The 24,338-nt window shown below is 49.1% G+C and overlaps 2 protein-coding genes across 4 annotated transcripts in view; both read right to left on the reverse strand.

Moving 5' to 3' along the window:
* Nucleotides 1-53: 53 nt before the first annotated feature.
* Nucleotides 54-24,338, reverse strand: part of slc29a3 (solute carrier family 29 member 3) — a 53,083-nt gene continuing 28,798 nt past the window's right edge. For 2 of the 3 annotated variants that reach the window (XM_052494951.1, XM_052494948.1), the window contains exons 6-11: nucleotides 23,856-24,003; nucleotides 19,813-19,975; nucleotides 11,456-11,675; nucleotides 8,091-8,149; nucleotides 4,366-4,510; nucleotides 54-2,578 (exon numbers count right to left, since the gene is read on the reverse strand). In XM_052494951.1, coding sequence (XP_052350911.1) covers nucleotides 2,348-2,578; nucleotides 4,366-4,510; nucleotides 8,091-8,149; nucleotides 11,456-11,675; nucleotides 19,813-19,975; nucleotides 23,856-24,003 — 966 coding nt within the window. In that variant the 3' untranslated portion in view covers nucleotides 54-2,347. Of the gene's footprint in view, nucleotides 2,579-4,365; nucleotides 4,511-8,090; nucleotides 8,150-11,455; nucleotides 11,676-19,808; nucleotides 19,976-23,855; nucleotides 24,004-24,338 lie in introns of those variants that run through there. The other variant, XM_052494959.1, reaches the window with a different exon arrangement.
* On the reverse strand, nucleotides 11,716-15,749 carry LOC127915257 (uncharacterized). The gene is made up of 6 exons (XM_052494967.1): nucleotides 14,958-15,749; nucleotides 14,825-14,881; nucleotides 14,411-14,524; nucleotides 13,971-14,065; nucleotides 13,607-13,682; nucleotides 11,716-12,523 (listed from the first exon to the last, which is right to left on the reverse strand). The coding sequence occupies exons 1-6, from the start codon at nucleotides 15,183-15,185 to the stop codon at nucleotides 12,407-12,409; spliced, it is 687 nt and encodes a 228-aa protein (XP_052350927.1). The 5' UTR covers nucleotides 15,186-15,749; the 3' UTR covers nucleotides 11,716-12,406.

Below are 24,338 nucleotides of genomic sequence, written 5' to 3' on the forward strand. Positions count from 1 at the left end.
CTGTGATGATAACCAATGTGATGGGTGGAAGAGAGAAGAACCGACAAAATGACTTACTGCAAAACCATTTATTATGAAACCATCAAGACAGGAAATGTAGATGACTCGTTATAATACACGGAGAGGACCGAACCAACTGTGTGATGCCTTTAGTCAAATCATTTCAAATAAAATCCATACATTTACGTGGGTGTCAGCTATCGCTTTATCTGATGGAATCTTAGGCCTTACTCCTCCTCAGATACAGTGGACTATGAGGACAGAGAAGATGGAATCTAGGCCTTTACTCCTCCTCAGATACAGTGGACTATGAGGACAGAGAAGATGGAATCTAGACCTTTACTCCTCCTCAGATACAGTGGACTATGAGGACAGAGAAGATGGAATCTAGGCCTTTACTCCTCCTCAGATACAGTGGACTATGAGGACAGAGAAGATGGGATCTAGGCCTTTACTCCTCCTCAGATACAGTGGACTATGAGGACAGAGAAGATGGAATCTAGGCCTTTACTCCTCCTCAGATACAGTGGACTATGAGGACAGAGAAGATGGAATCTAGACCTTTACTCCTCCTCAGATACAGTGGACTATGAGGACAGAGAAGATGGAATCTAGGCCTTTACTCCTCCTCAGATACAGTGGACTATGAGGACAGAGAAGATGGGATCTAGGCCTTTACTCCTCCTCAGATACAGTGGACTATGAGGACAGAGAAGATGGAATCTAGGCCTTTACTCCTCCTCAGATACAGTGGACTATGAGGACAGAGAAGATGGAATCTAGGCCTTTACTCCTCCTCAGATACAGTGGACTATGAGGACAGAGAAGATGGAATCTAGACCTTTACTCCTCCTCAGATACAGTGGACTATGAGGACAGAGAAGATGGAATCTAGGCCTTTACTCCTCCTCAGATACAGTGGACTATGAGGACAGAGAAGATGGGATCTAGGCCTTTACTCCTCCTCAGATACAGTGGACTATGAGGACAGAGAAGATGGAATCTAGGCCTTTACTCCTCCTCAGATACAGTGGACTATGAGGACAGAGAAGATGGAATCTAGGCCTTTACTCCTCCTCAGATACAGTGGACTATGAGGACAGAGAAGATGGAATCTAGGCCTTTACTCCTCCTCAGATACAGTGGACTATGAGGACAGAGAAGATGGAATCTAGGCCTTTACTCCTCCTCAGATACAGTGGACTATGAGGACAGAGAAGATGGAATCTAGGCCTTTACTCCTCCTCAGATACAGTGGACTATGAGGACAGAGAAGATGGAATCTAGGCCTTTACTCCTCCTCAGATACAGTGGACTGAGGACAGAGAAGATGGAATCTAGGCCTTTACTCCTCCTCAGATACAGTGGACTATGAGGACAGAGAAGATGGAATCTAGGCCTTTACTCCTCCTCAGATACAGTGGACTATGAGGACAGAGAAGATGGAATCTAGGCCTTTACTCCTCCTCAGATACAGTGGACTATGAGGACAGAGAAGATGGAATCTAGGCCTTTACTCCTCCTCAGATACAGTGGACTATGAGGACAGAGAAGATGGAATCTAGGCCTTTACTCCTCCTCAGATACAGTGGACTATGAGGACAGAGAAGTCCAGCCAGGTCGCCCAAGATCAACTGTGAAATTCGACGTCCGTCCAAGGCAAGCAGGACGTCGGGAGATGACTTCAAAACGTGCCAGTAGGAACAACGGTGAGTGTAGGGCGTTGTGGAACAACGGTGAGTGTAGGGCGTTGTGGAACAACGGTGAGTGTAGGGCGTTGTGGAACAACGGTGAGTGTAGGGCGTTGTGGAACAACGGTGAGTGTAGGGCGTTGTGGAACAACGGTGAGTGTAGGGCGTTGTGGAACAACGGTGAGTGTAGGGCGTTGTGGAACAACGGTGAGTGTAGGGCGTTGTGGAACAACGGTGAGTGTAGGGCGTTGTGGAACAACAGTCAAGTAGGCCGTTGTGGAACAACCGTCAAGTAGGCGTGTGTGGAACAACCGTCAAGTAGGCCGTTGTGGACTGGGATGGCGGATGGCGTATGCCGTGAGTTTCGACACAGAGGGTCATGAGTTCAATCCCAATACTTTATTTAAAAAAAAAACCCTAATCCCAAACTTTAACCATTCAGAGTAAATGCTTAAACTTAACCTTTGCAATTTGACGTTTATGGACAAATGTCGGATTCTGCATGGAGACCAAGTTTGTTGGAGAAGTCAGTCTGGATTTGCCATCTTCCTCCTCCCGTCTCCTCCTCCTCCCGTCTCCTCCTCCTCCCGTCTCCTCCTCCTTCCTCCTCCTCCCGTCTCCTCCCGTCTCCTCCTCCTCCTGTCTCCTCCTCCTCTTCAGATGAAGTGTACTATCAACACAGAGAAGGCCGATCCCACAGCCAGTCCCAACGTCAGGAAGAAGCTCATGACCACGCCTGCGGGCTCTGCCAGGTCCCGTGGCACCACCTTGGGTCCGTAGATCATGGGCAGGGTGCCCAGGTACCCGTTGGTGATGCCCAGGAGACAGATGAAGAAGACAGGGAAGAGGTCGTGGCTGAAGAGGACTGTGTGAAGGTGGTCTCTGGGCTAGAGGTTACACAAAGACATTTTTAAAAATTAAAAGACAAGTTTCTATAAGACAAACTAAATGAAAGCAAAGGACGCGTTCCTATAGGTCCTGGTCAAAAGTAGTGCACTAGTGCCCTATAGGTCCTGGTCAAAATTAGTGCCCTATAGGTCCTGGTCAAAAGTAGTGCTCTAGTGCCCTATAGGCCCTGGTCAAAAGTAGTGCACTAGTGCCCTATAGGTCCTGGTCAAAAGTAGTGCACTAGTGCCCTATAGGTCCTGGTCAAAAGTAGTGCACTAGTGCCCTATAGGTCCTGGTCAAAAGTAGTGCACTAGTGCCCTATAGGTCCTGGTCAAAAGTAGTGCACTAGTGCCCTATAGGTCCTGGTCAAAAGTAGTGCACTAGTGCCCTATAGGTCCTGGTCAAAAGTAGTGCACTTGTGCCCTATAGGTCCTGGTCAAAAGTAGTGCACTTGTGCCCTATAGGTCCTGGTCAAAAGTAGTGCACTTGTGCCCTATAGGTCCTGGTCAAAAGTAGTGCACTAGTGCCCTATAGGTCCTGGTCAAAAGTAGTGCACTTGTGCCCTATAGGTCCTGGTCAAAAGTAGTGCACTTGTGCCCTATAGGCCCTGGTCAAAAGTAGTGCTCTAGTGCCCTATAGGCCCCGGTCAAAAGTAGTGCACTAGTGCCCTATAGGCCCCGGTCAACAGTAGTGCACTAGTGCCCTATAGGCCCCGGTCAACAGTAGTGCACTTGTGCCCTATAGGTCCCGGTCAAAAGTAGTGCACTTGTGCCCTATAGGTCCTGGTCAAAAGTAGTGCACTTGTGCCCTATAGGTCCTGGTCAAAAGTAGTGCACTTGTGCCCTATAGGTCCTGGTCAAAAGTAGTGCACTAGTGCCCTATAGGTCCTGGTCAAAAGTAGTGCACTAGTGCCCTATAGGTCCTGGTCAAAAGTAGTGCACTAGTGCCCTATAGGCCCTGGTCAAAAGTAGTGCACTTGTGCCCTATAGGTCCTGGTCAAAAGTAGTGCACTAGTGCCCTATAGGCCCCGGTCAAAAGTAGTGCACTAGTGCCCTATAGGTCCCGGTCAAAAGTAGTGCACTATATACAGGGAATAGGGTGCCATTTGGGACTCGCTCAAAGCGCTAGCCCTCTTGGGTAGTTACAGGGGGGAAACAATAAGCTAATAGTCAATGTCATAACAGGTAAAGAAACAAAGGTTTCTGTACCAAGTTCTGTACCAAGTTCTGCTTTTCTGATGTATCAAATACGTATGTCATGCAATAAAATGCTAATTAATTACTTAAAAATCATACAATGTGATTTTCTGGATTTTTGTTTTAGATTCCGTCTCTCACAGTTGAAGTGTACCTATGATAAAAAAAATTACAGACCTCTACATGCTTTGTAAGTAGGAAAACCTGCAAAATCGACAGTGTGTCAAATACTTGTTCTCCCCACTAAGTGTATTATGAGGCATTATAAAGGACGTTATAACGCATTATACGAAGGTGTTACTAAAAAGACTAAGACGTGTTGCAATAAGAATAAAAAAAGTTTTTTTTAAACAAATGTTTTATTGTTTTTTTAACAAAGCTTATATTCAACTGAGTGCTGGTCTTTTAATAAAAAAAATATAGATATATTTGATGTGATTTCCTGGTCATGTGTCTAGCCAATGAGTGACAAGGAGTTGGCATGATAGCACAGACAGACTGGCTAATGGACCGTTGGTGCTCCTCCAAGCACCCTTTACCTTATTACCACTAGAGGATAAGAGTTGTGGACGTTCTCTCATTTTCTTTACCTGGTAGTTGCAGAACATGAGGAGAGGCACCAGGACTGTCCGGGAGAGGACCAGGGCGGGGAGGACTCTACTGGTGGGGCCTGGGACCTGCAGCCAGGCCGTGGCCTGACGACCACAGAAGTCAGCCACGTTGTAGAGGAAGAAGCTGGAGAGAAGATAATGACTACATTATCCCCCATGGTCCATATTCATAAAGAGTCTCAGTGGTGGTGATCTAGGATCAGGTCATAAAGAGTCTCAGAGTAGGTGATCTAGGATCAGGTCATAAAGAGTCTCAGAGTAGGTGATCTAGGATCAGGTCATAAAGAGTCTCAGTAGGAGTGGTGATTTAGGATCAGGTCATAAAGAGTCTCAGTAGGAGTGGTGATCTAGGATCAGGTCATAAAGAGTCTCATAGTAGCTGATCTAGGATCAGGTCATGAAGAGTCTCAGAGCAGGTGATCTAGGATCAGGTTCCCCTTGTCCATGTAATCAATTTCATTATGATCTAAAAAGCCAAAACTGATCCTAGATCAGCCCTCTGTAACGTTTTCTGAATACAAGCCCTGTATTCATGACATATCAAGTATACATACAGGAAGCATAGATACACTAAGACCGCATTCAACCAGCTGTAGAAGGCCATAAGCAAACAAGACATTTGTCATCCAGCTCTTAGTGACAGGGGACTTTAATGCTGGAAAACTTAATCTGTTTACCTCATTTCTCTCAGCATGTCACATGTGGAACAAAACTCTAGACCACCTTTACTCCACACACAGAGACGCATACAAAACTCTCTTCTCGCCCTCCATTTGGCAAATCTGACCATAATTATATCCTCCTGATTCCTGCTTACTAGCAAAAACTAAAGCAGGAGGTACCAGTGACTCGCTCGATATAGAAGTGGTCAGATGAAGCAGATGCTAAACTACAGGACTGTTTTGCTAGCACAGACTGGAATATGTTTGGGATTCATCTAATGGCATTGAGGAGTACACCATCAGTCACCGGGCTTTATCAATAAGTGCATCGATGACGTCGTCCTCACAGTGACTGTACGTACATATCACAACCAGAAGCCATGGACGACAGGCAACAGTCGCACTGAGATAAAGGGTAGAGCTGCCACTTCAAGGAATGGGACACTAACCTGGATGCTTATGAGAAATCCCACAATGCCCTCCGGCGAACCATCAAACATGCAAAGCGGGGCTAAGATTGAATCGTACTACACCGTCTCTGATGCTCGTCGGATGTGGCAGGGCTTGCAAACTATTACAGACTACAAAGGAAAGTCCAGTCATGAGCTTCCCAGTGATTACGAGCCTACGAGACGAGCTAAATTACTTCTATGTGCGCTTCAAGGCAAGTAACACTGAAGCATGCATGACGACTGTGTGATCACACTCCCCATATGTGAGTAAGACCTTTAAACACGTCAACATTCACAAGGCCGCAGGGTCAGACGGATTACCAGGATTACCAGGACGTGTACTCAGAGCATGCGCTGACCAACTGGCAAGTGTCTTTACTGACATTTTCAACCTGTCCCTGACTGAATCTGTAATACCAACATGCTTCAAGCAGACCACCATAGTCCCTGTGCCCAAGAACACTAAGGTAACCTGCCTAAATGACTACCGACATTTAGCACTCATGTCTGTAGCCATGAAGTGCTTTGAAAGGCTGGTCATGGCTCACAACACCATCATCCCAGAAACCCTGGACCCGCTCCAATTTGCATACCGCCCCAACAGATCCACAGATGATGCAATCTCTATGCCCTTTCCCACCTGGACAAAAGGAACACCTATGTGAGAATACTATTCATTGACTACAGCTCAGCGTTCAACACCATAGTGCTCTCAAAGCTCATCAATAAGCTCAGGACCCTGGGACTGAACACCTCCCTCTGCAACTGGATCCTGGACTTCCTGACGTGCCGCCCCCAGGTCGTAAGGGTAGGTAGCAACACATCCGCCACATGATCCCCAACACCGGGGCCCCTCAGGGGTGCGTGCTTAGTCCCCTCCTTTACTCCCTGTTCACCCACAACTGCGTGATCAAGCATGACTCTAACACCATCGTTCATTTTCCAAAGACACAGTGGTAGGCCTGATCGCCAACAACGATGAGACAGCCTATAGGGAGTAGGTCAGAGACCAGGCAGTGTGGTGCAAGGACAACAACCTCTCCCTGAACGTGATCAAGACACCCCTATTCTCATCGACGGGGCTGTAGTGGAGCAGGTCGAGAGCTTCAAGTTCCTTGGTGTCCACATCATCATAAACTATCATGGTCCAAGCACACCAAGACAGCCGTGAAGAGGGCACGACAACGCCTCTTCCCCCTCAGGAGACTGAAAAGATATAGCATGGGTCCTCAGCTCCACAAAAAGTTCTACAACTGCACCATCAAGAGCATCCTGGCCTGTTGCATCACCGCCTGATATGGCAACTGCTCGGCATCCGACCACAAGGCGATACAGAGGGTAGTGTGTACGGCCCAGTACATCACCAGGGCTAAGCTTCCTGCCATCCAGGATCTCTGTCCCAGGCAGTGTCAGAGGAAGGCCTTAAAAATTGTCATAGACTCCTGCCACCCCAGTCATAGACTGTTCTCTCTGCTACCGCATGGCAAGCGGTACTGGAGCACCAAGTCTAGGTCCAAAAGGCTTCTAAACAGCTGACTACCACCAAGCCATAAGACTGCTGAACAGATAATAATGGCCACCCGGACTATTCACATCGACTCCCCCCTTTTTTTTAATGCGGCTGCTATTCATTGTTTATTATCTATGCAGTCACTTCACCCATACCTACATGTACAAATTACCTCAATTACTTTGACTAACCTGTACCCCCGCACATTGACTCAGTACCGTAACACCCTGTATATAGCCTCCACATTGACTCTGTACCGTAACCCCCTGTATATAGCCTCCACATTGACTCTGTACCGTAACACCCTGTATATAGCCTCCAAATTGACTCTGTACCGTAACACCCTGTATATAGCCTCCACATTGACTCTGTACCGTAACACCCTGTATATAGCCTCCACATTGACTCTGTACCGTAACACCCTGTATATAGCCTCCAAATTGACTCTGTACCGTAACACCCTGTATATAGCCTCCACATTGACTCTGTACCGTAACACCCTGTATATAGCCTCCACATTGACTCTGTACCGTAACACCCTGTATATAGCCTCCACATTGACTCTGTACCGTAACACCCTGTATATAGCCTACACATAGACTCTGTACCGTAATACCCTGTATATAGCCTCGTTATTGTGATATTTTTAAAAAAGTGTAAAAAAAAAAAACTTTCTTTAGTTTATTTAGTAAATATTTTCTTAACCTCTTATTTAGCTTGAAACTGCATAGTTGGTTAAGGGCTTGTAAGTCAGCATTTTACAGGAAGGTCTACACTTGTCACATGCGCTGAATACAACAAATACAATTTGATTGGATTTAGACACTACTGACGAGATAAAGAGCCAAATCAGTCTGATAGGGGGCGGCAGCGTAGCCTAGTGGTTAGAGCGTTGGACTAGTAACCGGAAGGTTGTGAGTTCAAACCGCCGAGCTGACAAGGTACAAATCTGTCGTTCTGCCCCTGAACAGGCAGTTAACCCACTGTTCCCAGGCCGTCATTGAAAATAAGAATGTGTTCTTAACTGACTTGCCTGGTTAAATAAAGGTAAAATTTAAAACATTTTTTAAAAATTCTCACCTGGTGATGGGGGTGAAGTATGTTGTTGTCCAGGGGCTGCCACTCTTCTGGTTAACAGACTGAGAAGAGAAGACAACATGCTGTCCTGGTTAACAGACTGAGAAGAGAAGATAACATGCTGTCCCAGTTAACAGACTGAGAAGAGAAGATAACATGCTGTCCCAGTTAACAGACTGAGAAGAGAAGACAACATGCTGTCCTGGTTAACAGACTGAAGAGAAGACAACATGCTGTCCTGGTTAACAGACTGAAGAGAAGACAACATGCTGTCCCGGTTAACAGACTGAGAAGAGAAGACAACATGCTGTCCTGGTTAACAGACTCAGAAGACAACATGCTGTCCTGGTTAACAGACTGAGAAGACAACATGCTGTCCTGGTTAACAGACTGACAAGACAACATGCTGTCCTGGTTAACAGACTGACAAGACAACATGCTGTCCTGGTTAACAGACTGAGAAGAGAAGACAACATGCTGTCCTGGTTAACAGACTGATAAGAGAAGACAACATGCTGTCCTGGTTAACAGACTGATAAGAGAAGACAACATGCTGTCCTGGTTAACAGACTGAAGAGAAGACAACATGCTGTCCTGGTTAACAGACTGAGAAGAGAAGACAACATGCTGTCCTGGTTAACAGACTGAGAAGAGAAGACAACATGCTGTCCTGGTTAACAGACTGAGAAGACAACATGCTGTCCTGGTTAACAGACTGAGAAGAGAAGACAACATGCTGTCCTGGTTAACAGACTGAGAAGAGAAGACAACATGCTGTCCTGGTTAACAGACTGAGAAGACAACATGCTGTCCTGGTTAACAGACTGAGAAGACAACATGCTGTCCTGGTTAACAGACTGAGAAGACAACATGCTGTCCTGGTTAACAGACTGAGAAGACAACATGCTGTCCTGGTTAACAGACTGAGAAGACAACATGCTGTCCTGGTTAACAGACTGAGAAGACAACATGCTGTCCCGGTTAACAGACTGAGAAGAGAAGACAACATGCTGTCCCGGTTAACAGACTGAGAAGAGAAGACAAAATGCTGTCCCGGTTAACAGACTGAAGAGAAGACAACATGCTGTCCCGGTTAACAGACTGAGAAGACAACATGCTGTCCTGGTTAACAGACTGAGAAGACAACATGCTGTCCTGGTTTAACAGACTGAGAAGACAACATGTTGTCCTGGTTAACAGACTGAGAAGACAACATGCTGTCCCGGTTAACAGACTGAGAAGAGAAGACAACATGCTGTCCCGGTTAACAGACTGAGAATAGAAGACAACATGCTGTCCTGGTTAACAGACTGAGAAGACAACATGCTGTCCCGGTTAACAGACTGAGAAGACAACATGCTGTCCTGGTTAACAGACTGAGAAGACAACATGCTGTCCTGGTTAACAGACTGAGAAGACAACATGCTGTCCTGGTTAACAGACTGAGAAGAGAAGACAACATGCTGTCCCGGTTAACAGACTGAGAAGACAACATGCTGTCCTGGTTAACAGACTGAGAAGAGAAGACAACATGCTGTCCTGGTTAACAGACTGAGAAGAGAAGACAACATGCTGTCCTGGTTAACAGACTGAGAAGACAACATGCTGTCCTGGTTAACAGACTGAGAAGACAACATGCTGTCCTGGTTAACAGACTGATAAGATAAGAGAAGACAACATGCTGTCCTGGTTAACAGACTGATAAGAGAAGACAACATGCTGTCCTGGTTAACAGACTGAGAAGACAACATGCTGTCCTGGTTAACAGACTGAGAAGACAACATGCTGTCCCGGTTAACAGACTGAGAAGAGAAGACAACATGCTGTCCCGGTTAACAGACTGAGAATAGAAGACAACATGCTGTCCTGGTTAACAGACTGAGAAGACAACATGCTGTCCTGGTTAACAGACTGAGAAGACAACATGCTGTCCTGGTTAACAGACTGAGAAGACAACATGCTGTCCTGGTTAACAGACTGAGAAGACAACATGCTGTCCCGGTTAACAGACTGAGAAGACAACATGCTGTCCTGGTTAACAGACTGAGAAGAGAAGACAACATGCTGTCCTGGTTAACAGACTGAGAAGAGAAGACAACATGCTGTCCTGGTTAACAGACTGAGAAGACAACATGCTGTCCTGGTTAACAGACTGAGAAGACAACATGCTGTCCCGGTTAACAGACTGAGAAGAGAAGACAACATGCTGTCCCGGTTAACAGACTGAGAATAGAAGACAACATGCTGTCCTGGTTAACAGACTGAGAAGACAACATGCTGTCCTGGTTAACAGACTGAGAAGACAACATGCTGTCCCGGTTAACAGACTGAGAAGAGAAGACAACATGCTGTCCCGGTTAACAGACTGAGAATAGAAGACAACATGCTGTCCTGGTTAACAGACTGAGAAGACAACATGCTGTCCCGGTTAACAGACTGAGAAGAGAAGACAACATGCTGTCCCGGTTAACAGACTGAGAAGACAACATGCTGTCCTGGTTAACAGACTGAGAAGACAACATGCTGTCCTGGTTAACAGACTGAGAAGACAACATGCTGTCCTGGTTAACAGACTGAGAAGAGAAGACAACATGCTGTCCCGGTTAACAGACTGAGAAGACAACATGCTGTCCCGGTTAACAGACTGAGAAGACAACATGCTGTCCTGGTTAACAGACTGAGAAGAGAAGACAACATGCTGTCCTGGTTAACAGACTGAGAAGACAACATGCTGTCCTGGTTAACAGACTGAGAAGACAACATGCTGTCCTGGTTAACAGACTGATAAGATAAGAGAAGACAACATGCTGTCCTGGTTAACAGACTGATAAGAGAAGACAACATGCTGTCCTGGTTAACAGACTGAGAAGACAACATGCTGTCCTGGTTAACAGACTGAGAAGACAACATGCTGTCCTGGTTAACAGACTGATAAGATAAGAGAAGACAACATGCTGTCCTGGTTAACAGACTGATAAGAGAAGACAACAAACATGCTGTCCTGGTTAACAGACTGAGAAGACAACATGCTGTCCTGGTTAACAGACTGATAAGAGAAGACAACATGCTGTCCTGGTTAACAGACTGAGAAGACAACATGCTGTCCTGGTTAACAGACTGAGAAGACAACATTCTGTCCTGGTTAACAGACTGAGAAGACAACATGCTGTCCTGGTTAACAGACTGATAAGAGAAGACAACATGCTGTCCTGGTTAACAGACTGAGAAGAAAAGACAAGATAATATAACATAAAATACAAGAAAATAACTTAATTGTCCCCAAGTTGACTATTGTCTTAGAATACAGTTTGCGTTGTAGACTAGCAGCCCTGTTCATCCCCCTCAGAACTGTAATTTAGTCCTTCTACCTGGATCCCAGAGGAGACGCCAGGGAACACCATTATAGAGATGAAGAAGACGTAGAAGACACAGAGACCCAGGAGCCATGTCTGCTGAAGGATGGGTTTCAGAGGAGGGATGGACACGTAGGAGACCGTGCTCGCTGGTGCCCCCTCCGGGCCGTCCGCCTCACCGCGGGGCTCTGGTATAGACCCTGACTTGTTGTACTCTGCTGCCAGCATGTAGTGCCTGAGGAAGGGAAACGGTTTCAGTAGGGAAAGGGAAAAGGGGGGGGGGGGTATACCTAGTCAGTTGTACAACTGAAATGTGTCTTCCGCATTTAACCCAAAACCCTCTGAATCAGAGAGGTGCGGAGGGGCTGCCTTAAATCGACATCCACGGGGTACACAACATTTAAATCATGTATCATCTATGCAATAACGTCGGTAACACCTGTAGGTTATATGTTTTATCACTTGTCAGAACTGATTCCAGATCAGTTTCATGATTGCCTAAATGCTTAAATGGTTCATGTTAGAATTTCAGCAAGGTGAGCTGATCTTAGATCTGTGCCTAAAGGGCAACTTACTTCCAGAGTGATATGAGAGGTAACTCAAAAAAATGGTAACTAAGGTAACAAACAAATGGTAACTACGGTAACAAAGAATGGTAACTAAGGTAACAAAAAAATGGTAACTAAGGTAACAAAATAAAATTCACTGAATATTTTAACTGAGGCTATGTATAAAAGGTCTATAACATGTTGTCTCTCTATGTAATTAAGTCATTTAGTAAGAAGTCATTGACCTTTAACACTTGTAATGTATTAGAACAAACAGAAGTTAATGCTGAATAGTAAACTAATGTCCAACAAGCTTTTGTTCAAGGCACTTCCTGGTTTACTTCTGGAATTGTTTTTCCCAGGAAACATTGTTTACTGTTCAAAATCAACAGCTGTTTGTTCTCTGTAATATTGCACCTCATGATCTAAGAACTCCTGCAGGTTTATCACACCGATGACCTGACAACACACCGATGACCCGACAACACACCGATGACCCGACAACACACCGATGACCCGACAACACAACGATGACCTGACAACACACCGATGACCTGACAACACAACGATGACCCGACAACACAACGATGACCCGACAACACACCGATGACCCGACAACACAACGATGACCCGACAACACAACGATGACCCGACAACACAACGATGACCCGACAACACAACGATGACCCGACAACACACCGATGACCTGACAACAAAACGATGACCCGACAACACACCGATGACCTGACAACACAACGATGACCTGACAACACACCGATGACCTGACAACACACCGATGACCTGACAACACACCGATGACCTGAGAACACACCGATGACCCGACAACACACCGATGACCCGACAACACACCGATGACCCGACAACACACCGATGACCCGACAACACACCGATGACCCGACAACACACCGATGACCCGACAACACACCGATGACCCGACAACACACCGATGACCCGACAACACACCGATGACCCGACAACACACCGATGACCCGACAACACACCGATGACCCGACAACACACCGATGACCTGACAACACACCGATGACCTGACAACACAACGATGACCTGACAACACACCGATGACCCGACAACACACCGATGACCTGACAACACACCGATGACCTGACAACACACCGATGACCTGACAACACAACGATGACCTGACAACACAACGATGACCCGACAACACAACGATGACCCGACAACACACCGATGACCCGACAACACACCGATGACCCGAGAACACACCGATGACCTGACAACACACCGATGACCCGACAACACACCGATGACCCGACAACACACCTATGACCCGACAACACACCTATGACCCGACAACACACCGATGACCTGACAACACACCGATGACCCGACAACACACCGATGACCCGACAACACACCGATGACCCGACAACACACCGATGACCCGACAACACACCGATGACCCGACAACACACCGATGACCCGACAACACACCGATGACCCGACAACACACCGATGACCCGACAACACACCGATGACCCGACAACACACCGATGACCCGACAACACACCGATGACCCGACAACACACCGATGACCCGACAACACACCGATGACCCGACAACACACCGATGACCCGACAACACACCGATGACCCGACAACACACCGATGACCTGACAACACACCGATGACCTGAGAACACACCGATGACCCGACAACACACCGATGACCTGACAACACACCGATGACCTGACAACACACCGATGACCTGACAACACACCGATGACCCGACAACACACCGACAACACACCGATGACCCGACAACACACCGATGACCCGACAACACACCGACAACACACCGATGACCCGACAACACACCGATGACCCGACAACACACCGATGACCCGACAACACACCGATGACCCGACAACACACCGATGACCCGACAACACACCGATGACCCGACAACACAACGATGACCCGACAACACACCGATGACCTGACAACACACCGATGACCTGACAACACACCGATGACCTGACAACACACCGATGACCTGACAACACAACGATGACCTGACAACACACCGATGACCCGACAACACACCGATGACCCGACAACACACCGATGACCTGACAACACACCGATGACCTGACAACACACCGATGACCCGACAACACACCGATGACCCGACAACACACCGATGACCTGACAACACACCGATGACCTGACAACACACTGACAACACACCGATGACCTGACAACACACCGATGACCTGACAACACACCGATGACCTGACAACACACCGACAACACACCGATGACCCAACAACACACCGATGACCCGACAACACAACGATGACCTGACAACACACCGATGACCTGACAACACACCGATGACCTGACAACACACCGATGACCTGACAACACACCGATGACCCGACAACACACCGATGACCTGACAACACACCGATGACCCGACAACACAACGATGACCTGACAACACACCGATGACCCGACAACACACCGATGACCTGACAACACACCGATGACCCGACAACACACCGATGACCCGACAACACCCCAGACCTGACAACACACCGATGACCTGACAACACACCGATGACCTGACAACACACCGATGACCTGACAACACACCGATGACCTGACAACACACCGATGACCTGACAACACACCGATGACCTGACAACACACCGATGACCCGACAACACACCGACAACACACCGATGACCCGACAACACACCGACAACACACCGACAACACACCGATGACCCGACAACACACCGACAACACACCGACAACACACCGATGACCCGACAACACACCGATGACCTGACAACACACCGATGACCCGACAACACACCGATGACCTGACAACACACCGATGACCCGACAACACACCGATGACCTGACAACACACCGATGACCTGACAACACACCGATGACCTGACAACACACCGATGACCTGACAACACACCGATGACCTGACAACACACCGATAACACACCGATGACCCGACAACACACCGATGACCTGACAACACACCGATGACCTGACAACACACCGATGACCTGACAACACACCGATGACCTGACAACACACCGATGACCTGACAACACACCAAAGTTCAAAGGAGCCACCTGTGAGAAGTTTTTTTTTTTGACAAAGGCTCATATCAAAAGGTTACCAAACAGAAACTGGGCAGCGCTTATTTTATTCTCAGTATCAATAAAGCCCGTTTCCTTGGTTTCGGGAGAGGAGACTAGTTTCATTTAACGGTGGTTTGCCTGACCACAACAGAACAAAACTCAGAGGCACTACAGTTCCTCATCTTCTCTCCCCACATCTCCCTCAGCCTCTTTGACACATGTGCATATGCACATTGTTGTAAAGTCTATATTAGTCCTCCTGCTGTCCCCAGTCCTCCTGCTGTCCACAGTCCTCCTGCTGTCCACAGTTCACCTGCTGTCCACAGTCCTCCTGCTGTCCCCAGTCCTCCTGCTGTCCACAGTCCTCCTGCTGTCCACAGTTCACCTGCTGTCCACAGTCCTCCTGCTGTCCCCAGTCCTCCTGCTGTCCCCAGTCCTCCTGCTGTCCCCAGTCCTCCTGCTGTCCCCAGTCCTCCTGCTGTCCCCAGTCCTCCTGCTGTCCCCAGTCCTCCTGCTGTCCACAGTTCACCTGCTGTCCACAGTTCTCCTGCTGTCCCCAGTCCTCCTGCTGTCCCCAGTCCTCCTGCTGTCCCCAGTCCACCCTCTGTCCCCAGTCCACCCTCTGTCCCCAGTCCACCCTCTGTCCCCAGTCCTCCTGCTGTCCCCAGTCCACCCGCTGTCCCCAGTCCACCCCAGTCCACCCTCTGTCCCCAGTCCACCCTCTGTCCCCAGTCCTCCTGCTGTCCCCAGTCCACCCTCTGTCCCCAGTCCTCCTGCTGTCCCCAGTCCACCTGCTGTCCCCAGTCCACCTGCTGTCCCCAGTCCTCCTGCTGTCCCCAGTCCTCCTGCTGTCCCCAGTCCTCCTGCTGTCCACAGTCCTCCTGCTGTCCCCAGTCCACCCCAGTCCACCCTCTTTCCCAGTCCACCCTCTGTCCCCAGTCCACCCTCTGTCCACAGTCCACCCTCTGTCCACAGTCCACCCTCTGTCCACAGTCCACCCTCTGTCCACAGTCCACCCTCTGTCCCCAGTTCACCTCTGTCCCCAGTTCACCTGCTGTCCCCAGTCCACCCTCTGTCCCCAGTCCACCCTCTGTCCCCAGTCCACCCTCTGTCCACAGTCCACCCTCTGTCCACAGTCCACCCTCTGTCCACAGTCCACCCTCTGTCCACAGTCCACCCTCTGTCCACAGTCCACCCTCTGTCCACAGTCCACCCGCTGTCCACAGTCCACCCGCTGTCCCCAGTCCACCCGCTGTCCCCAGTCCTCCCGCTGTCCACAGTCCACCCGCTGTCCACAGTCCACCCGCTGTCCACAGTCCACCCGCTGTCCACAGTCCACCCGCTGTCCACAGTCCACCCGCTGTCCACAGTCCACCCGCTGTCCACAGTCCACCCTCTGTCCACAGTCCACCCTCTGTCCACAGTCCACCCTCTGTCCACAGTCCACCCTCTGTCCACAGTCCACCCTCTGTCCACAGTCCACCCTCTGTGCTCCAGTTTCAACTGTTCTGCCTTACTATTATTCGACCATGCTGGTCATTTAGAGGACAGGCCACCCCACATATGCTCTCTCTAATTCTCTCTTTCTTTCTCTCTCTCGGAGGACCTGAGCCCTAGGACCGTGCCCCAGGACTACCTGACATGATGACTCCTTGCTGTCCCCGGTCCACTTGACTGTGCTGCTGCTCCAGTTTCAACTGTTCTGCCTTGTTATTATCCGACCATGCTGGTCATTTATGAACATTTGAACATCTTGGCCATGTTCTGTTATAATCTCCACCCGGCACAGCCAGAAGAGGACTGGCCACCCCTCATAGCCTGGTTCCTCTCCACCCGGCACAGCAAGAAGAGGACTGGCCACCCCACATAGCCTGGTTCCTCTCTAGGTTTCTTCCTAGGTTTTGGCCTTTCTAGGGAGTTTTTCCTAGCCACCGTGCTTCTACACCTGCATTGCTTGCTGTTTGGGGTTTTAGGCTGGGTTTCTGTACAGCACTTTGAGATATCAGCTGATGTACGTAGGGCTATATAAATAAATTTGATTTGATTTGTCCCCAGTCCACCCTCTGTCCCCAGTCCACCTGCTGTCCCCAGTCCACCCTCTGTCCCCAGTCCACCCTCTGTCCCCAGTCCAGCCCTCTGTCCCCAGTCCAGCCTCTGTCCCCAGTCCATCTGCTGTCCCCAGTCCACCTGCTGTCCCCAGTCCACCCTCTGTCCCCAGTCCACCCTCTGTCCCCAGTCCAGCCTCTGTCCCCAGTCCATCTGCTGTCCCCAGTCCAGCCTCTGTCCCCAGTCCACCTGCTGTCCCCAGTCCACCTGCTGTCCCCAATCCACCTGCTGTCCCCAGTCCACCTGCTGTCCCCAGTCCACCCGCTGTCCCCAGTCCACCTGCTGTCCACCCGCTGTCCCCAGTCCACCTGCTGTCCCCAGTCCACCTGCTGTCCCCAGTCCACCTGCTGTCCCCAGTCCACCCACTGTCCCCAGTCCACCCTCTGTCCCCAGTCCACCCCCTCTGTCCACCCTCTGTCCCCAGTCCACCCTCTGTCCCAAGTCCACCCCAGTCCACCTGCTGTCCCCAGTCCACCTGCTGTCCCCAGTCCACCTGCTGTCCCCAGTCCACCCCAGTCCACCCTCTGTCCCCAGTCCACCCTCTGTCCCCAGTCCACCCTCTGTCCCCAGTCCACCTGCTGTCCCCAGTCCACCCGCTGTCCCCAGTCCACCCGCTGTCCCCAGTCCACCCCAGTCCACCCTCTGTCCCCAGTCCACCTGCTGTCCTCAGTCCTCCTGCTGTCCCCAGTCCACCCTCTGTCCCCAGTCCACCCTCTGTCCCCAGTCCACCCTCTGTCCCCAGTCCACCTGCTGTCCCCAGTCCACCCGCTGTCCCCAGTCCACCCGCTGTCCCCAGTCCACCCCAGTCCACCCGCTGTCCCCAGTCCACCCTCTGTCCCCAGTCCACCCTCTGTCCCCAGTCCACCTGCTGTCCCCAGTCCACCTGCTGTCCCCAGTCCACCTGCTGTCCCCAGTCCTCCTGCTGTCCCCAGTCCACCTGCTGTCCCCAGTCCTCCTGCTGTCCCCAGTCCATCTGCTGTCCCCAGTCCACCTGCTGTCCCCAGTCCACCTGCTGTCCCCAGTCCACCTGCTGTCCCCAGTCCACCTGCTGTCCCCAGTCCACCTGCTGTCCCCAGTCCACCTGCTGTCCCCAGTCCACCCTCTGTCCCCAGTCCACCTGCTGTCCCCAGTCCACCTGCTGTCCCCAGTCCACCCTCTGTCCCCAGTCCACCTGCTGTCCCCAGTCCACCTGCTGTCCCCAGTCCACCTGCTGTCCCCAGTCCACCCTCTGTCCCCAGTCCACCAGCTGTCCCCAGTCCACCCTCTGTCCCCAGTCCACCTGCTGTCCCCAGTCCACCCTCTGTCCCCAGTCCACCTGCTGTCCCCAGTCCTCCTGCTGTCCCCAGTCCACCTGCTGTCCCCAGTCCACCCTCTGTCCCCAGTCCACCCTCTGTCCCCAGTCCACCTGCTGTCCCCAGTCCTCCTGCTGTCCCCAGTCCACCTGCTGTCCCCAGTCCACCCTCTGTCCCCAGTCCACCCTCTGTCCCCAGTCCTCCTGCTGTCCCCAGTCCTCCCGCTGTCCCCAGTCCACCCTCTGTCCCCAGTCCACCCTCTGTCCCCAGTCCACCCTCTGTCCCCAGTCCACCTGCTGTCCCCAGTCCTCCCGCTGTCCCCAGTCCACCCTCTGTCCCCAGTCCACCCTCTGTCCCCAGTCCACCCTCTGTCCCCAGTCCACCTGCTGTCCCCAGTCCACCTGCTGTCCCCAGTCCACCTGCTGTCCCCAGTCCACCTGCTGTCCCCAGTCCTCCTGCTGTCCCCAGTCCTCCCGCTGTCCCCAGTCCACCCGCTGTCCCCAGTCCACCCGCTGTCCCCAGTCCACCCGCTGTCCCCAGTCCACCTGCTGTCCCCAGTCCACCCGCTGTCCCCAGTCCACCCGCTGTCCCCAGTCCACCCGCTGTCCCCAGTCCACCCGCTGTCCCCAGTCCACCCTCTGTCCCCAGTCCTCCTGCTGTCCCCAGTCCTCCTGCTGTCCCCAGTCCACCCTCTGTCCACAGTCCACCCTCTGTCCACAGTCCACCCTCTGTCCCCAGTCCTCCTGCTGTCCCCAGTCCACCCTCTGTCCCCAGTCCACCCTCTGTCCCCAGTCCACCCTCTGTCCCCAGTCCACCCTCTGTCCCCAGTCCACCCTCTGTCCCCAGTCCACCCGCTGTCCCCAGTCCACACGCTGTCCCCAGTCCACACGCTGTCCCCAGTCCACCCTCTGTCCCCAGTCCACCTGCTGTCTCTATCTCTGAATGCTCGGCTATGAAAAGCCAACTGACATTTACTCCTGAGGTGCTGACTGGCCACCCTTCATAGCCTGGTTTCCTCTCTAGGTTTCTTCCTAGGTTTTGGCCTTTGTAGGGAGTTTTTCCTAGCCACTGTGCTTCTACATCTGCATTGCTTCCTGTTTGGGGGTTTTAGGCTGGGTTTCTGTACAGCACTTTGAGATATCAGCTAATGTAAGAAGCGCTTTATAAATAAATTTGATTGATATGGTGAGAGTGAGAGTGTTATTGCTGTGTGTGTGTGTGTGTGTGTGTGTGTGTGTGTGTGTGTGTGTCTACCGTGAGTAATCCAGCTTAGGCAGCAGCAGGTACATGAGGATACAGAAAAGGATGAAGACATCAGCCGTCAGGAAGTAAGCTAGAGCGCTGTCAGTCACATCTTTAGCTGCTGCCAAGTCCACTATGGAGGCTACTGCACTGATAGTACCACCCATAGCCTGGCCTGGGAGAGAGGGATGGGGGAGAGAGGGGTGGGGAGAGAGAGATGGGGAGAGAGGGGTGGGGAGAGAGGGATGGGGGAGAGAGAGATGGGGAGAGAGAGATGGGGAGAGAGAGATGGGGAGAGAGAGATGGGGGAGAGAGGGGTGGGGAGAGAGGGGTGGGGGAGAGAGGGGTGGGGAGAGAGGGGGTGGGGGAGAGAGGGATGGGGAGAGAGGGATGGGGAGAGAGGGGTGGGGAGAGAGGGATGGGGGAGAGAGGGATGGGGGAGAGAGGGATGCGGGAGAGAGGGATGGGGAGAGGGAGAGAGAGATGGGGAGAGAGGGATGGGGAGAGAGGGAGGGGGGAGTGGAATGGGGACAGGGAGAGAGGGATGGGGGAGAGAGGGATGGAGAGGGATGGGGAGAGGGATGGGGGTGAGGGAGAGAGGGATGGGGAGAGGGAGAGAGGGATGGGGAGAGGGAGAGAGGGATGGGGAGAGGGAGAGAGGGATGGGGAGAGGGAGAGAGGGATGGGGAGAGGGAGAGAGGGATGGGGAGAGGGAGAGAGGGATGGGGAGAGGGAGAGAGGGATGGGGAGAGGGAGAGAGGGATGGGGAGAGGGAGAGAGGAATGGGGAGAGGGAGAGAGGGATGGGGACAGGGAGAGAGGGATGGGGAGAGGGAGAGAGGAATGGGGAGAGGGAGAGAGGGATGGGGACAGGGAGAGAGGGATGGGGAGAGGGAGAGAGGGATGGGGAGAGGGAGAGAGGGATGGGGAGAGGGAGAGAGGGATGGGGAGAGGGAGAGAGGGATGGGGAGAGGGAGAGAGGAATGGGGAGAGGGAGAGAGGAATGGGGGAGGGCAAAATGACTGACTGTGTTATGCTGTTATAAAATGATGTCTGGGTTAAGCAGGAGAAGGAAGTCAAATCAGCTGATGAGTGTTTCAGTTGTTGGTATGAAACTAAGATGATGTCAGCAATGATGGGACAGATACAGAGACTCTCCAAGGGAACAGTTTGGGTGGTTTGTTATCATGTAGACTAGACTGTTGGGTATATGATATTGGTTTGTTATCATGTAGACTAGACTGTTGGGTATATAATATTGGTTTGTTATCATGTAGACTAGACTGTTGGGTATATGATATTGGTTTGTTATCATGTATACTAGACTGTTGGGTATATGATATTGGTTTGTTATCATGTAGACTAGACTGTTGGGTATATAATATTGGTTTGTTATCATGTAGACTAGACTGTTGGGTATATGATATTGGTTTGTTATCATGTAGACTAGACTGTTGGGTATATAATATTGGTTTGTTATCATGTAGACTAGACTGTTGGGTATATGATATTGGTTTGTTATCATGTATACTAGACTGTTGGGTATATGATATTGGTTTGTTATCATGTAGACTAGACTGTTGGGTATATAATATTGGTTTGTTATCATGTAGACTAGACTGTTGGGTATATGATATTGGTTTGTTATCATGTAGACTAGACTGTTGGGTATATGATATTGGTTTGTTATCATGTAGACTAGACTGTTGGGTATATGATATTGGTTTGTTATCATGTAGACTAGACTGTTGGGTATATAATATTGGTTTGTTATCATGTAGACTAGACTGTTGGGTATATGATATTGGTTTGTTATCATGTAGACTAGACTGTTGGGTATATGATATTGGTTTGTTATCATGTAGACTAGACTGTTGGGTATATGATATTGGTTTGTTATCATGTAGACTAGACTGTTGGGTATATGATATTGGTTTGTTATCATGTAGACTAGACTGTTGGGTATATGATATTGGTTTGTTATCATGTAGACTAGACTGTTGGGTATATGATATTGGTTTGTTATCATGTAGACTAGACTGTTGGGTATATGATATTGGTTTGTTATCATGTAGACTAGACTGTTGGGTATATGATATTGGTTTGTTATCATGTAGACTAGACTGTTGGGTATATGATATTGGTTTGTTATCATGTAGACTAGACTGTTGGGTATATGATATTGGTTTGTTATCATGTAGACTAGACTGTTGGGTATATGATATTGGTTTGTTATCATGTAGACTAGACTGTTGGGTATATGATATTGGTTTGTTATCATGTAGACTAGACTGTTGGGTATATGATATTGGTTTGTTATCATGTAGACTAGACTGTTGGGTATATGATATTGGTTTGTTATCATGTAGACTAGACTGTTGGGTATATGATATTGGTTTGTTATCATGTAGACTAGACTGTTGGGTATATGATATTGGTTTGTTATCATGTAGACTAGACTGTTGGGTATATGATATTGGTTTGTTATCATGTAGACTAGACTGTTGGGTATATGATATTGGTTTGTTATCATGTAGACTAGACTGTTGGGTATATGATATTGGTTTGTTATCATGTAGACTAGACTGTTGGGTATATGATATTGGTTTGTTATCATGTAGACTAGACTGTTGGGTATATGATATTGGTTTGTTATCATGTAGACTAGACTGTTGGGTATATGATATTGGTTTGTTATCATGTAGACTAGACTGTTGGGTATATGATATTGGTTTGTTATCATGTAGACTAGACTGTTGGGTATATGATATTGGTTTGTTATCATGTAGACTAGACTGTTGGGTATATGATATTGGTTTGTTATCATGTAGACTAGACTGTTGGGTATATGATATTGGTTTGTTATCATGTAGACTAGACTGTTGGGTATATGATATTGGTTTGTTATCATGTAGACTAGACTGTTGGGTATATGATATTGGTTTGTTATCATGTAGACTAGACTGTTGGGTATATGATATTGGTTTGTTATCATGTAGACTAGACTGTTGGGTATATGATATTGGTTTGTTATCATGTAGACTAGACTGTTGGGTATATGATATTGGTTTGTTATCATGTAGACTAGACTGTTGGGTATATGATATTGGTTTGTTATCATGTAGACTAGACTGTTGGGTATATAATATTGGTTTGTTATCATGTAGACTAGACTGTTGGGTATATGATATTGGTTTGTTATCATGTAGACTAGACTGTTGGGTATATGATATTGGTTTGTTATCATGTAGACTAGACTGTTGGGTATATGATATTGGTTTGTTATCATGTAGACTAGACTGTTGGTTATATGATATTGGTTTGTTATCATGTAGACTAGACTGTTGGTTATATGATATTGGTTTGTTATCATGTAGACTAGACTGTTGGGTATATGATATTGGTTTGTTATCATGTAGACTAGACTGTTGGGTATATGATATTGGTTTGTTATCATGTAGACTAGACTGTTGGGTATATGATATTGGTTTGTTATCATGTAGACTAGACTGTTGGGTATATGATATTGGTTTGTTATCATGTAGACTAGACTGTTGGGTATATGATATTGGCTGAGTATGGTATGTAGACCGATTCATCTTCCCAATATGAGAGACTTAGTGTGTGTGTGTGGTGTGTGGTGTGTGGTGTGTGTGTGTGTGAGTGTGGTGTGTGTGTGTGTGTGAGTGTGGTGTGTGTGTGTGTGTGGTGTGTGTGAGTGTGTGTGTGTGTGTGGTGTGTGTGAGTGTGTGGTGTGTGTGTGTGTGTGGTGTGTGTGTGGTGTGTGGTGTGTGGTGTGTGTGTGTGGTGTGTGTGGTGTGGTGTGTGGTGTGTGTGTGTGGTGTGTGTGAGTGTGGTGTGTGGTGTGTGTGTGGTGTGGTGTGGTGTGTGGTGTGTGTGTGTGTGTGTGGTGTGTGGTGTGTGGTGTGTGTGTGTGTGTGTGTGGTGTGTGGTGTGTGGTGTGTGGTGTGTGTGTGTGTGTGTGGTGTGTGTGTGTGTGGTGTGTGTGTGTGGTGTGTGGTGTGTGGTGTGTGTGTGTGTGTGTGTGTGTAATACCTGATATGAGTGCCTGTGATATCCTCATGGGAAAATGCCCACTGATCCCGAACACTGAACCAGAGAAGAGGTTGGACGCCCCACTGACCATAGCAACACTGGCTAAAGTCCCAAAGAAGAACTGCTCTCTACAACCAGAGGAATCCACCTGTACAGGAGCATCAACTTTAATGTCCTGAGGTGAAAAATGTCTTAGACACGCATACAGTACCAGTCAAAAGTTAGGAACGCGCATACTCATTCCAGGGTTCTTTGCTTTGACTATTTTCTACATTGTGGAAGGAAACAAATGAACTTTTAACAAGGCACACCTGTTCATTGAAATGCATTCCAGGTGACTACCTCATGAAGCTGGTTGAGAGAATGCCAATGCAAAAGGGCGACTGCTCAAATGTAAAATATATTTTTTGGGGGGGTTACTACATGATTCTCATGGTTGTTTTTTAATAGTTTTGATGTCTTCATTATTATTCTACAAATGTA

Source organism: Oncorhynchus keta, chromosome 3 (assembly GCF_023373465.1).
Source record: "Oncorhynchus keta strain PuntledgeMale-10-30-2019 chromosome 3, Oket_V2, whole genome shotgun sequence".
Lineage (NCBI taxonomy): Eukaryota > Metazoa > Chordata > Actinopteri > Salmoniformes > Salmonidae > Oncorhynchus > Oncorhynchus keta.

Excerpts from the sequence above, each read along its gene's own strand:
- LOC127915257 (XM_052494967.1), bottom strand. The coding sequence starts at position 15,185 with ATGAGCCTTTGTCAAAAAAAAAAACTTCTCACAGGTGGCTCCTTTGAA. Across the intron at positions 14,525-14,824 it reads GGTCATCGGTGTGTTGTCGG|GTCATCGGTGTGTTGTCGGG; the intron begins GTCATCGGTGTG and ends GTGTGTTGTCAG. Across the intron at positions 14,066-14,410 it reads GGTCATCGGTGTGTTGTCAG|GTCATCGTTGTGTTGTCAGG; the intron begins GTCATCGGTGTG and ends GTGTGTTGTCAG.